This window comes from Pollachius pollachius, assembly GCF_949987615.1.
Source record: "Pollachius pollachius genome assembly, chromosome: 7".
Taxonomy (NCBI): domain Eukaryota; kingdom Metazoa; phylum Chordata; class Actinopteri; order Gadiformes; family Gadidae; genus Pollachius; species Pollachius pollachius.
This window is the reverse complement of record NC_136940.1, coordinates 8645702-8660190: the sequence shown is the minus strand read 5'-3', so window position 1 is coordinate 8660190 and position 14489 is coordinate 8645702. Positions and strand designations below refer to the sequence as shown.

At 39.8% G+C, this 14489-nt stretch overlaps 2 protein-coding genes across 2 annotated transcripts; one reads left to right on the top strand and one right to left on the bottom strand.

The window, feature by feature from the left end:
- Positions 1-1086: 1086 nt before the first annotated feature.
- Positions 1087-6675, bottom strand: uck2a (uridine-cytidine kinase 2a; the record flags this gene model as incomplete). Its single annotated transcript, XM_079739990.1, has 7 exons — positions 1087-1223; positions 1367-1415; positions 1502-1599; positions 1988-2130; positions 2502-2598; positions 5002-5161; positions 6571-6675. The coding sequence occupies 7 exons, from the start codon at positions 6673-6675 to the stop codon at positions 1087-1089; spliced, it is 789 nt and encodes a 262-aa protein (XP_079596116.1).
- Positions 6676-7131: 456 nt separating this feature from the next.
- Positions 7132-12524, top strand: tmco1 (transmembrane and coiled-coil domains 1). Its single transcript, XM_079740632.1, has 7 exons — positions 7132-7318; positions 7889-7966; positions 8073-8132; positions 8338-8384; positions 8608-8675; positions 8996-9140; positions 12038-12524. The coding sequence occupies exons 1-7, from the start codon at positions 7249-7251 to the stop codon at positions 12134-12136; spliced, it is 567 nt and encodes a 188-aa protein (XP_079596758.1). The 5' UTR covers positions 7132-7248; the 3' UTR covers positions 12137-12524.
- Positions 12525-14489: the final 1965 nt, after the last annotated feature.

Sequence of the window (14489 nt, the reverse complement as noted above, 5' to 3'; positions counted from 1 at the left end):
TCTTGTTTTTCTACCATAAAGTCTCTATGGATTATGACAATGACTTTCTGTTGCCATGTGTATCACTGCAAAATATTTAACCATTATATACACAATTGATAGGAAATAAATGTAGGGATAATTAAGAAATCTTAAATTCTATAGTTTATAATATGTAGTTACCCTAAATATAACTGTATAAAATAGGGAAAGGGGGTCAAAACCAACGTATAAGAGTCTACTTTGGGGTTCACATTCAAATCATGTACTATTGAGACATGAGGCCATTCACAAGACCGAAAAATAGATTTATTACCTGAGAAATGAACAAAACTGTACAGAAAGCAAAACATCTCAAAACAGGCATCCTTTATCTGGCTTATGCGGCATAACATGGTTCAAGTTAAACAGTTAGAAAAACATTCGCTCATTAATTTAAACATTACTTTATGTATTTGTAGCCTGAGGACTTTATCCCATACTGTTAAACATAACACAAGGAGGTAACTTTATTAGACCAGAGGCAACGGCCCTTTGTCACATCAGATGCACATCTTGGAATACCACCATAAATAATGTTAATCAAAGTATTGAAATTCATGACAAAATTGGTGATTCATGTTCTTTCTTTGGTGTTTTATCATACTAAACAGGATGAATTTGAAGTGTGATTTCTTTGTAGGATGTTAAATAACAAATAGACACAACTGAATTTAAAAACATGTAAGAGCTGTCCTGTGCTTGGTAAGCTTGCATTGATAATTATTTGCAGATCTTCATCTCATAAGGCCCTGAAATTCAGACGGCACTAAACTACATTGCATTTTCCTTTGAAATTTTAGGATCGTATATCACTGGCCAACACTTGTTACGCTTCTTTGAGAGCAAGACTATTACTATAAAGTGGTTGAGCCCAGTCTTAGACCAAGACTATTTTAAGACTCGGCTCAACCATTCAAGGCAGTCACATAAGGTAGTTTAGAAAATAATATCAAAATAAGACGCGCGTTCCCTTTTTCATCTTCCTTAGTCAGGCAAGAAAGGGACCATAGCAAAAGAGGTTCTTTATTTTGCATCAAGCCCTTCCCGTTGAAGAATGCATTGTGGTCAATGGGGGCGACTGCTGGGCTCAGTGTTTTGCAGGTTCTGAGTCAATCCATAGTCCTCCAGGCAGCCGTTGTTCTTCTTGTTTAAACCCCCATTGAGGATGTCCTGGATGTGTTGAACTATTAGGTTTATGGCAACTGTATCATGAGAAGAACATTCATCAGAATTAATCGATTTGGATTTAAGACAACTTATTCCTTTATAACATGTATGATTATTTTAGGCCATATTCAATCATATCGTTATTTCCATTCCAGTGAGTCGAAGAAATTAAGCTAACCGAGGTTGTCAGCGCCTCTGGGTATGATGACGTCAGCGTATTTCTTGGTCTAGACAGAGGACACGAAAGTTAATGTTATTTGTTCAGTACATTCATAGAAAGGTGAAACTAGGCTTGACAGGCCGGGCTATTCACCGGTAGGCAGAACTCCTCAAAGGCAGGTTTGACGAACATGATGTACTGGCTGAGCACACTCTCCAAGTCCCGTCCTCGTTCACAGATATCCCGAAGCACTAGGTGGCCACAAGAAAAGGTGGAACAATACATGTTAGAGTAGTAAAATTCAACTATTGCAACATTCCTACAACACATTTTTATTATTTGAAACTGAGGCTGCACAATATTTGAAACCAATATGGCAAGTGTAGCCCTACAGAACAAGGTATACGATAGCCATACTTCAGGTATATGATTTAGTGAACGTTTAATCCAATGAGACAATACATTACTCACATAGGTCAAGCCAATAATACTAGTACCAGAGGTAGGAGTTTGAATCCTACTTAATGCCATGTTCTACCAGTTGAGACAGGACCTACTGTGCAGAATCATAAAAGTAGACTAAAACTATATTTCTTTAATGATTGTTGTCCCTACAACGTGAGGTGGTTTGTTGCTCACCTCTGCGTGACAGTCTGGTATCAGCGTCTGTGTCGACGAACAGCTTCATTTGGAACATGTCCCGGATCTCCTGAGCATAGAACATTAGAATGCCCTCACAAAGCACCACATCTGCTGGGTACACCGTCACAGTCTCCTCTTTCCTGCACTCAACACGCATAAGCAATTTGTTACTTTTTCACAGAATGAAAGATTTTTACAAGGCAGGGGACATTTTCTTTGTTCTCGTCTTGGAAACGCCTGAACATATCAGTAACTCATACATTTCACATAAATCTTTTGCATAAATCTTTCTGCAAACTGCATTTTTTTTTCTCACAATTATTAAGGATTGTCTAGGGATAAGCACCTTTCTCCCCGGGAGCCTGGATGACATTTCTGTTATTGGTTATTTTTTATTTTTTTATTAGAACCCACTGGACGGAACGAAAGACCAATCTCCAAATAATGTACAAAAAAGGATTCTGTGCCAACACAAAAAAACACGTCATGATGAAATTAAAGAAAAGCCCACCTGGAATGGATGACGAAATCGTACACTGGAAGCTGCACTATTTTGCCCTCCAAGATGTCCCACAAGGTGGAGATGATGAGGTCATTATCGAACGCATCTGAGGAAGACAGAGGGTGAAGAAGAACGATGACAAGCAGTACCAAGCCTAAAGGTACGGCCACACCAAACGCGTTACTTGCGTTAGGGGCGTCGAATATTGGCATTTTTGCATAGGGAACCATTGGTTTAGACGCGTTACACGCGTTAAAGCGGCGCATTAGGGGCGTTAGACGCGGCAGACGCACGTAATGCTGTCCCTTCAAACTGCATCCAATAGACCTCTGAAGAATAAGTCCAGCCTCCGAGGCTCTTGGTTCCATGTTTAAATGTCTATGGAAAATAACATGAATGTTTTGAATGATTGTACGAGACAAACTCTTTATGTGTCGAAGAAGTAAAAGCTGCTCAGGTTTTGGACTACACACTTTTTCCATCTAGATTCCAATTGGGTTTTGGATTGTCGGGGCCGTTAAAGTAGTTAACTATTATTAATGCTAACCAGGAGCTATTTCTGATCTGCGCAGACTTCATAGTCATACTTGTTATGCTTGCAACCATTCACAACCTAACATGATCGTCATTTCACGCGTGAATGGATGAGCAGCGTTGGTGCTGTCACACCAAAATTGTACCGGGGGCGAAAATTGTACCGCCTATCGCGTCGAACGCAACGTACATCGCGTCGAACGATGACGTAGGAAGGTTCATGAACATTCGCGCTCATTCATTGAGCGACACAAGACGAAATAACATTAAACAGATAACATTTATTTTACAAATGATATTTATTAGCGTTGCTAACTTTATATATGTATTGTATGTAATTGTTTAATCGCATTTAGCTAGTAAACTGAGTGTATTAACACAAGCTAGCTAGACTATGATACACTTTAAACAATCAGTTTACTAGCTAAATTCAATACAATATAAATATAAAGTAAAAAAAAGTGTTATCTGTATTATGTTATTTCGTCTTTGGCAACATGAGCGCGAATGTTTTTTGAAACCTGCCTGACAGAGGACAATCGCGTCGAACGATGACGTAATGTTTTGAACGCGTAGTAGCCGGTACAATTTTCGACCCCGGTACAATTTTGGTGTGACAGTGCCACCTCCTCCGTAGGCGGGCTCTGGTGCCATTTCGATGAAGACAACCTATGAAACATTGCCTTTGCTATGCAACCTTGACTGGGAGAGTCGTGACGTCCTAAGTCGGCGCAGATCCGCGTTAGCATAATGCTTCTTCATAATAGTTAACTACTTTAATGGCCCCGACAATCCAAAACCCAAGTGGAATCTAGATGGAAAAAGTGTGTAGTTCAAAACCTGAGCAGCTTTTACTTCTTCGCTACCTACAGTTTGTCACGTACGATCATTCAAAACCCCCACGTTATTTTCAATAGACATTTAAACATGGAACCAAGAGCCTCGGAGGCGGGACTTATTCTTCAGAGGTCTATTCTCATGAGCGTCGCCATCTTGTCATAGTTTGCCTCCGCCTCATTTCCTCTAACCAAAAAATTGCATTGGGCATTGATGTGACGTCGGGGGAAGGGGGGTACGCCCATCTAGGTGACGTACACCGAATTATCTCGTTGCTCGTTAGTTTTTAAACGATCGGTTGGTACAGTTGACCGCAGAGCTAGGCATCTTGGCACCGGAATGAACAATAGGAATGAACGCAGTCGAGGTCAATATGACGGAGATAGCATGCTAATCCTAGCGTCGGAGCAGAGGTGAGAGTCAGCGGCTAGCTGTCACTCAAGAGGCCGCGCCCCGAATTATTCATACATTTTAAAATCCAATAAAATAAAAACTAGCCTGCTAAAAAATAATTCACCCCCTCAGTGTTGTCATGGAGATATGAACTAAACATACTGACTAGAATGTTTTTTTGGACCAGGCTGTAAATAGGTTTAATAAGACTGTGAAAATGGCCTGTTCAACAAGTGAGTCAACGAAGAATTGCTCACGTTTGGTACCACCTCGTAGTGGCCACCCGGTGCTACTGCAATGTTTGTCACTTCCGCATTGGATGCTGGTAGAACTCGCTGTGATTGGGGCTTGATCAGAATACCGCACTAAACCAAAAGTGGTTTAAACCAAAGTGGTCTCCGTCATCACAGGAGTTAAGCCGAACTAGCTTAATGCAGCCTAGACACCACAGGACAACAAACAGTATAGTAGAGGCGCTAACCATTGCTTTCCCCTTTCGACCCATTGTTCCTGGACTCGACAAGGCAAAATATCAATACGTTATTGATATTTTCTGGTTTGGCATTATACAGTCATTCAGTCATTTTCAAGGAGAAACATCTGAACAGTCATCAATGACAGGACAACATGTACATCACAATATTACAAAACACTCATGTCCAAGAATTGACCCCTTCATAACTGACCAACATCAAATCAAAGAGTATCCCTAACCCTGACCCCGGAGCGAGGGCTATACATATACCTGGATGGTCGAAGTTGAACTGTCCCTTCAGAGCTCTGGCTTTCTGCTCAGGGGTGAGCACCCTGTAGAAGCTGTCCAGGCTGAGGATCACCACCTGCCTATGGTGGTGGTCGATCTTGTTCTGCCCAAGAAGCTCCATGATCTTACTGCACACCGACGACTGTAGCCAGGGGGAAAACAAACATGCATTGCTCAAGTGGTGATTGATGAATAAATGGCTATTGGGCTAATATTCAAAGCAACGAATAGTGAATGAAGACGCATATCATTAAGGAACGGGTTGTTGCAGAAGGATGAATGCAGCCCCTGCATAATCAAAGTATACTACTTTCCATTGTTCAAGTGCTCAAAGGGAATAGGTCACTAGACTTTCAATCTGTTCTTTTAAAATGGAATTTGGGCATACCACGATTGAGGCTATAGTATGCCATGCTTTGGAATGATTTGACAGAAAAGGTTTTTCATTCTATAAATGATATGTCACAAAGGAAATCCATATACACTACAAAACATACAGACTGCAACAGTGGAGGGGTAAACGATGAAAAAAATAACAGGTGTCTTAATGAACGGTTGGGAACCAGGAAGTCCAAAACCGCGAGAGAGATGCTCTCCCACTTTCCCATCTGGTGCGTACCATCTGAATTCAAAACACGACGAGGTACGCAGCCCACTTTAGTTCCCTGCTACTGAACAAGACTGATACAATTAGGACAAATTTAAACAAGATATATATTTAAAAAAAAAAAGACAACATGTTACCCTCAATTGACAGCGATTGCTAGTTTTATTTTATGCAGAAATGTTAGGAAAATATTTCTAACTCCCCAAAAATTTGAATAAGAAATGGGAGACAAGTGGATTCTGGAGTCTTTAAATGTCCTTCTTTATTATTTTTTTATGGGGCAAATTATATAGTTAGAGAGAAAATCGCTGATAATAGCACTATATTTTGTATTATAATCTAATCCTAACAATGAATGATAGAATCTTCAAGAAGTCCATAGCAGCACCACGTAATGGCCGCATTGTGGACCAGTCTGTAGACACCAAACAGACCTTCCCTTTATATTTATAAGACAATACATCTGAACGGTTAACATACGAGTGTCGCATAGCACAGCAGACACCATTTATCTTAATCAAGTAAGGACAATGATTACTCATCTTTAAACAAAACCGTTTCGGAATCATGTTTTGAGAAAGTGACATACATTATTCGGATACCAATGTCAAAACGACATACTAAAAGGTCAGGCAGCCTGAATGTAGTGGTTGTCAAGAATCGGATTACATTTCATCCTCAGCGTCTTTACCCCTGGCCTAAATCCATAAGCAATCGACCACATCTGAATCAGCAGTTCAAAAAGCTTTATGTCATCATGAACCCTCTGACGACATGAGTGTGATGTAACACAGGCCACCCAAACCATCTATAATGCATTTCAATGGTTCAATCCTATTTTTACTACGCGATAGACACAGCCCTGCTATATGAGTATATTCTAATCTTTAAGTGTTGGAAGGAATAAACAGAAAACATGACTGTAAATGTTGCATAATGCAAACCTTGCCACTGGCAGTTCCTCCAGCGACACCGATTAGAAAAGGTTGCCGATTGTTCTGATCATTCGAGGTTTGGTCATCCGGCTTTGTTTCGTCGTCCCCTGCCATGCTGCATCTACAGCGCGCATCCACTGACAGCTTACTGAAGGTGCTGGCCGCTGGATTCGCTCCTTGTTGAGGAGGATGATGATGATGACGAGGATAATGATGAAGATGACGACACTGATGATGATCGTGGTGATGTTATGACTGCTTTGGGTGGTGGTGATGATGATTGCTGGCAGAAGTATGTTTAAAAAGCTTTGATTTACACACGCCGTGTGTGTGTGTGTGTGTGTGAGAGAGAGAGAGAGACGATCGTAGTATATTCAAATAGACAATACAATATTCTAAACATTAATTATTATTATTCATTATTATTGAATTGTTTCTATCATTTTTGTGTCATTATTACCATATTATGAATAGGATGAATATGTCCAACATTTATACTTTATGTCACCGGATGGAACAGATCCAGATCGAACCGGAAGTATTAGAAGGCCCTTTGACCTTTCAGGAAGGCTGACTGTGCTTACCGAAACTGCTGTGCTCGGTGTAATGTGTCGAGGATTTTTCTATTTAACATAATCTCTTGATTTATATCTCAGTGGTTTCATTCAGTGTATTGGACGGAAAATCATGAGCACAATGTTCGCGGACACCATCCTCATCGTGTTCATCTCTGTCTGCACAGCACTGCTTGCCGAAGGTAACGAAGGGACAAGTGGACCCCCACAACCCTATAATCCCCGGTTAATGGTTTGACACGATAAGCATTGATTTAAAAATAATCTGGATATTTGAATGAATTTACCTGGATTTTATTCATACATTCGTTGACATTGATGGCTAACGGTTATTGTAATAGCTACCATTGCTGGCTAGTAGGATCTAACACGATTATATATGCTTTTTACTGACCTCGTCTCTGGAGAAAATTATGCTGGGAGAGATCTATTCATTTTTTTTGCTTTGAAACGTTTTAAATTAAACGAATAATGTAAATTGTGCGTAATAATCAGATGAATGGCTGTGTTGTGGTGTCATGGTCAAGTCTAGATCATCGCATTGTGTTAATCACATTTAAATACGATATCCATGTATTTCGAGACGAGTAACCGAACTGGTTGAGCAAGGCATTGACACTTGCAGTGTTAAGGGGTTCGATTCCTATTGCGGCAACCCATACTAAGTACGTGAACAGGGTATTGGAAGACACTTTGTTTAAAAATGTCAGAAAAATATAACCTATCCTATATTCCTTGCCTGCTTTCTTCAGGTATTACATGGGTTTTGGTTTATCGCACTGAGAAGTACAAGCGGCTGAAGGCAGAGGTCGAGAAGCAAAGCAAGAAACGTGAGTGCCTGTTTTGGTTTTATATCGTAAAACATGGCTGATTAATCAAATGTGTTGTCCTGAGAACATTGTTAATGTTTGGATTGATGTAAAATGTGTCCTTCAGTTGAGAAGAAAAAGGAGACCATCACAGAGTCTGCTGGACGTCAGCAGAAGAAAAAAATTGGTAAGAATTATAATATTCATCATCCTTTCTAATACATTTTTCTTTAAATCTTTTATAAACAGCAGCTGACATATTATCACATAACATCAACTAGCTAATGTGTTTATCATTCAACAATCTTGTGTTGTAAACAAGTGAAGATGGGGGTGTATATTTCTTGAAATTAAATTTTCAAGAGCTTTGTCTTGCTGAATTTATTATACAGAGAGACAAGAGGAGAAACTGAAGAACAACAATAGAGACTTGTCCATGGTAAGATATTATCTTTTATAATGATATGTTTGGAAATTGACACGCTTATTTCTTTTATATGAAACAATAGTATATTCTGTACAATCTAGTATCATAGGCCTTACACCTCTGTGTGGAATTGTTAAGGTCTATAGGCTCCATATGATAACATGGGTATTGAGGGTGGCTTTTTGTGCACCCAGAGATTAACCATTTTGTACCGAAATCAATGAATTTTTTCCAGGTTCGCATGAAATCCATGTTCGCCATCGGCTTCTGCTTCACTGCATTGATGGGCATGTTCAACTCTATGTGAGTCTTGGTCACCTATAAAAATATGAATTATAATTTAGTTAAAACTATATTTTTTGTTTTTTCTAAAGAAAAAAATGAATAATCAATGAAAATAGTGTTTTGTTCATTTTTTAGCTGTAACATGACTTGATCATTATGTTCTCCTACAAAGCTTTTGTTACATATAAAGATGTTAACATGTATCATAAAGAATTTTAAAAGTAAACATGGAAAGTAAGTAATAGACGTGGAGTTCTAGAGATAGTTGTCTACTTTCCCTCCGGGTTGGTACTTTCTATCTGGTTTGTAACAATGTCTTATTGTTCTGTTGTGTTTAGCTTTGACGGAAGGGTTGTGGCCAAACTGCCCTTCACCCCCATCTCCTACATCCAAGGCCTGTCCCATCGCAACCTTCTGGGGGAGGACTTCACCGACTGTTCCTTCATCTTCCTCTACATCCTCTGCACCATGTCTATCAGACAGGTAACCGGGAAGGAAAACCTAAATTCAAACCAATATTCAATACAGAAGACTCCTTTAGGATTTTATTTCTAATATGGACTTGAAACAATTGTGTATTGATGGCCTGAGGCTCTGTACTCTGTCCAATTGTTTATTTAGAAACTTGCTGAGTGGATAGAATGTAATTTGTTTGGCTATTACATAGGGGTGTAACGGTACACAAAAGTCACGGTTCGGTACGTGCCTCGGTTTTTAAGTCACGGTACGGTACGGTTCATAGTTAAGGGGAAAATTTAAAAAAACTGCTTGTTTGTCAACAACGGAGACACCAATAATCTTGGTTATGGCATTTGCATTTCTGAATTCCCAGACGGGTTGTTGAAATAGTGTCGTGAGCTGGGTTTGCACAGCTCGTTTTTTTTTCCACAGCAACAGTGATGGTAACACCTTGATGGTGCATTTTCAAATGCGTGTGCTAGGGATGTGCATTTCTGGCAAAAATACTATTCGATATTCGCTGAGAAGTAGTCAAATAATATTCGAAAATCGGTCAATCAAGAACCCCCCACGCACGCACGCACCTCGGATACACGCACACACAATGACACAGGGTGAGGCTTTTATGATTTGTATGAAATCAATCTGTTTATTTCAACAACTGCGCCATCAACATTCAACATCAAAATTATTTCAACGTGGGCTTAGGCAAATGGACCTACATGCGCCAAAAATGGATCGCTATTTATTTATTTATTTATTTATTTTACTGAACACAGCCTGCATGACGGTGAACTAGACACGTCAAAAAAATTACTTCACACTGTGTGTCTTTTTACAATTTATTTTTTACCAGCATTCGTAGTGTTGATCAGAAGAGAAATAGTCTGTCAAAGACGTTGACGTCGCTTAGCAACCGAGGACGCTATTCACCACCGGAAGTTGTAAAGGCCCATGCAAGTCAACGGAGCGTTCAACAGCATTGAGAAGAGCCGTGTAATAAATAGGGCCCGACCGATATTGATTTTTGAGTGCCGATGCCGATGCCGATTATTTTCAGAGAAAAATTACGATAACGATTTAATCGGCCGATTATAAAAAAAAATTAAAAAAAGCATTACAAACTGCTTCACCAGTAGGCCCCTTGGTGAAGTAGTCCCAAACCTTGCTATGAGTCTTATCTGACATCTGTACCTCCCAATGTGCTGCGCTCGTGAGCAGTGACTAACACGTGCGCACTGAGCAGTATGGTCTGGCACAACATGCTCAAACAACGCGTCTTGTGTACATTGGTGAGGTGAGCGCGCAGCTGCCTGAGCGAGCGTGTTTTCATGTTGTACGGTAAAATTCAATCTCCTCTTTTTTACCCCGGCTAAAGTTGCTAGTTAGCAAGGCTAGGTTAGCTTTACTGTATTTGAAGGGTAGTGGGGGGTTAGGTGTACTTTTCCTTTTTTTAAGCATGACCTACACGTTTAAAAGGACCAATTGTTCATTACACAAACTAGTTATAAACTTACCGTGGGGGGAAACTCTGCTCGGTTTATCTAATGAGCTCAGCACATTCAAGCTACATGCGCTCGGGTGTTGTGTCCAAAAATAAGTGCGGTGGGTGAGACTGAGAGCCTTTCTTAAGTAGAATGGAGTAGGAGCGCACGCTGCTGGATACTAAGCGCAATAACATTTTAAAAAAAAAATAAAAAAATCGGTTGTAATCGGCGTCTTTTGGCAGATGTTGATTATTTTCAAAAAGGCTATAATCGGCCGATTAAATCGGCAGGCCGATGAATCGGTCGGGCCCTAGTAATAAATAACGATAGTCACATTCATTTTTCGATATTCTATGTGACTCCGACTATTCGACGATTGTTGCCCATCCCTAGCGTGTGCATGTTAAAGTGCTGTACGTAGACACGGAGAGCCCTCTCTATAGCCGGAGAGCATCCAATATTTTTTAACTATCCGTCGACGGCATGGACCTATTGGTCGACGCAACGGAGACGGCAAGGGCTGTGATTGGTCCTCTAACAAATTCCGGAATGACTTTTCCGGTTTGACATTGTACATTGTTTACTTTACACCTTAAGGACCAATAAAACACCAAAAAAGATTTGAAAAGCTTTGGATGTTTATTTACAGCACTGCTTACATGGTTTGTAGTCAACATATAAGATAGATCGGCGAATTGCATCGCGTATCCGACATCCCAAGCTTTGGATGTTTATTTACAGCACTGCTTACATGGTTTGTAGTCAACATATAAGATAGATCGGCGAATTGCATCGCGTATCCGACATCCCAACGAAGAGCTGCTGAGGGGTCTCCTTGTTACGGAGTCGGATTACAGAGTCGTATACTTTGGCTAAATGGTCTGGGGGGAACTCCGACTTCAAGTTTTAAATTCTGCATCGCAAAACAAGCCTTTACATTAGCCATATTTACGCTATGTACGCCACATTTGCGTACTGTGGTACACCTCTGTAACTTCTCCGAAGTGCCTGTACCATGACGGTTCGGTACAAATACGTGTACCGTTACACCCTTACTACTACAATATAATTGCAAATTACTGAATGAAAAGGTAATGTACTCTGAAATGAGGACATTACCCTGTAATGGTGATTAAGGGCTATACAAATAAAATTGAATTGAATTGATGGATTCATTCATTTTTAAATACATTTGTCTTTGTTATCATGAAAATGGATTGCTTATTGATCGCTCGATATTAAAACCAGCCCTCTGTTCATCCCCATGCATTCCAGTCTGCCCACGGTCAAGCTTTTTCTGTCCCATTATGTTCAAAAGTAGTGAATCAGCTTTTTCTCTCTTTTAATAAGCTCTTGTGTCTCTGTAAAAACCAACCCCTAACCCAAGATTGAGTGTTACATGTATCTAAATACTTTTATTTATTTTTTTTCTAGAACATTCAGAAGATGCTGGGCTTGGCTCCATCCAGAGCTGCCACCAAGCAGGCTGGCGGCTTCCTGGGACCTCCTCCACAGGCGGCCAAGTTCTCATAAACAACCAAAACGACAACGACAACAACAGCTGGCGGTTTTCACACGCTCCTCAATACATGCGTGTCTTTGTCTCCGCCGCAGCGGTGACAAACTGCCGGGTGGATCTCCCAACCGGGTTATAATGCACTGCGTGGAATTTAACCTTCACCCGGTGTCGCTGGTCATGGTCATATTTTTGGTCTAATAACTTGTTTTATTTAATATTTTTTTAGATTTCTTTCCACAGAGATGTTGAATAATAATGATTTAGATGTTGTTTTTTTAAGTGACATGGCTGATGCTGTTTTGTTTATCTGCTCTGAAGATGAATTATCATAATTTTCATACAACAGTATTACAGTCAATTGTTGTTTATAAGAAGGTAATAAAGTTTTATTGATACACTTTATGATGCTTTTTTGATCTAAGTCGTATTTGATTTGTTTTTGTTTAATGAATATTTATTGTGATGGTAGACCTTGACTTATGTTTTGCTTCCGTTCAGACAACAGTATCAAGGAAAAGCACATTTGCCATTGGTAAATTAATGCGTTATATATTTGTATATATAGTTTCTGGACATTTTACTAAGATAGTTTAAAGGAATTCCCTCATCTGATATGTGCACCGTAAGCTGGGTGAGTGTGCCAGATTGACAATTACTGTTCTGGTAGAGCGTGAGATGTGCCGTGGCTTGCCATTATCCTCTGAATAACAACCCTGTCTAGAACTAGCTGAGCATATAAATGTGGGGGTCACTGGGTGTCACCGGAAGGGAAGAATTGGGCTGAGTCTGAGGTCCAGTATATGCCGGGAAACACTGAAAAACCTTGTTCCCAAGTTGTACTTACCTGTGTCTTTTGGTTATTAAACCACAGCAAACTTTCAGAGCCCCACTGCCCTACATACTTGTACCCTCTACCTCTTATAGAGGAGTGTGTCTATAAGGTTAGGAAGCCAACTATTAAGCCATGTCCAGCAGCGATATTGGGTACTCAATAACACCCTCAGGAAATTGCAGCGGATGTCCAGAAGCCATAAGTATGCAGGCACAAATCTGTCCGACCGCCACCCTTCTCCTCTGGACACTTGTGTATTTACCGTGGTGAAGTTAGTTTGATGTTGGATATTCGACAGATATTCGGATAATCATTTCCTATGGAAAATTGCTTTTTGCTCAATAGCTTCAGAGTTATGGGACCCAGACACCCCAGACAATGCAGACCTGTCCAGCTATGTGGTAATAACAAGACACACCTCACTAAAAATTCATATTTTGCACCTCCTATTTTATTTACATTTTTTAAAAATCCCATTCATTTACTTTGGAAAATGGCTTATTGCTCAATAGCTTCCAAGTTATGAGACCCAGACACCCCAGACCAATGTCAATCTGCTCTGCTGAGCAGCACTAATAAGACACACCACACTATATGTCTTGCAGGCCATTTTCCCAAAATTGCAATGCGCCTACTGTCAAACAAATTTAGAATGGATTTTCAAGTTTTGCCTTTTGTTTTTAAAGCCCTTAATGGGTTGGCACCCCATTATTTAAGCGACCTACTAAGTCCTTACTGTGTATAGGCCTCTTGGATCTTCCTCTCAGCAACTAGGCTATCTTTGCTGCCCCCCGCCTCTGGAATAACTTCCCTATATAAAATCCTCCTCCACTATCAGTAGTTTTAAGTCTAATTTAAAGACCTATCTTTTTCCCCTGGCCTTTAACATAACAATAATTTCCATTTGGTTGTTTATTTTATTCTATTTCCTTCATCAGCATTATTCATTCACCCCCTACCCCACCCCCACCTCACATTGTCTTTGTTTGATCTTTATTTTATCAACTGCATCACCAGTGTCATCAGCCTAGTATTAGTATTTTCACCGAGTCAATAATCATATTCAGTCCATCATAATACTTTTTGACATCAATTCTTATCTATTCTATTCATTCATTTATTTTCACTTTTATTTAATTATACGTATTTTATTATCTTCTATATATTTTTTCTTTTATTTTGTGATGTTTGGGTCAATTTAAAATTGCGTTAAATAAATGCTGTATAAATAAACCTGACTTGACTTGACTTGACTTCTCTATTATATTGCACTGCTCTCACATACTCATAATCAAGTGCATGGGCTCTTTGGAAAGCTGAGACTCTGTAGATCAGCATATAACAGACACAATAACTGTGACTAGTACAGTAACAGAGTGACAGAGGTATGCATGTTGTTCTTCTCTTCCTGGCATTTACAAACATTTTGGTAATATGGGTATTATAGAATAGTTGTGATCTTAGAAATACAACTGAGCCCTAGCCCCATATGACTATGTCAAAGTAGATCCGTAAGGAATGATAAACGAAATGTT

What these genes read in the sequence shown, in the direction of transcription:
- tmco1 (XM_079740632.1), top strand. Translation starts at nt 7,249, where the DNA reads ATGAGCACAATGTTCGCGGACACCATCCTCATCGTGTTCATCTCTGTC. An exon ending in ATGGGCATGTTCAACTCTAT is followed by an intron (nt 8,676 to 8,995) that starts GTGAGTCTTGGT and finishes TGTTGTGTTTAG; the next exon opens with CTTTGACGGAAGGGTTGTGG. An exon ending in GCACCATGTCTATCAGACAG is followed by an intron (nt 9,141 to 12,037) that starts GTAACCGGGAAG and finishes TTTTTTTTCTAG; the next exon opens with AACATTCAGAAGATGCTGGG.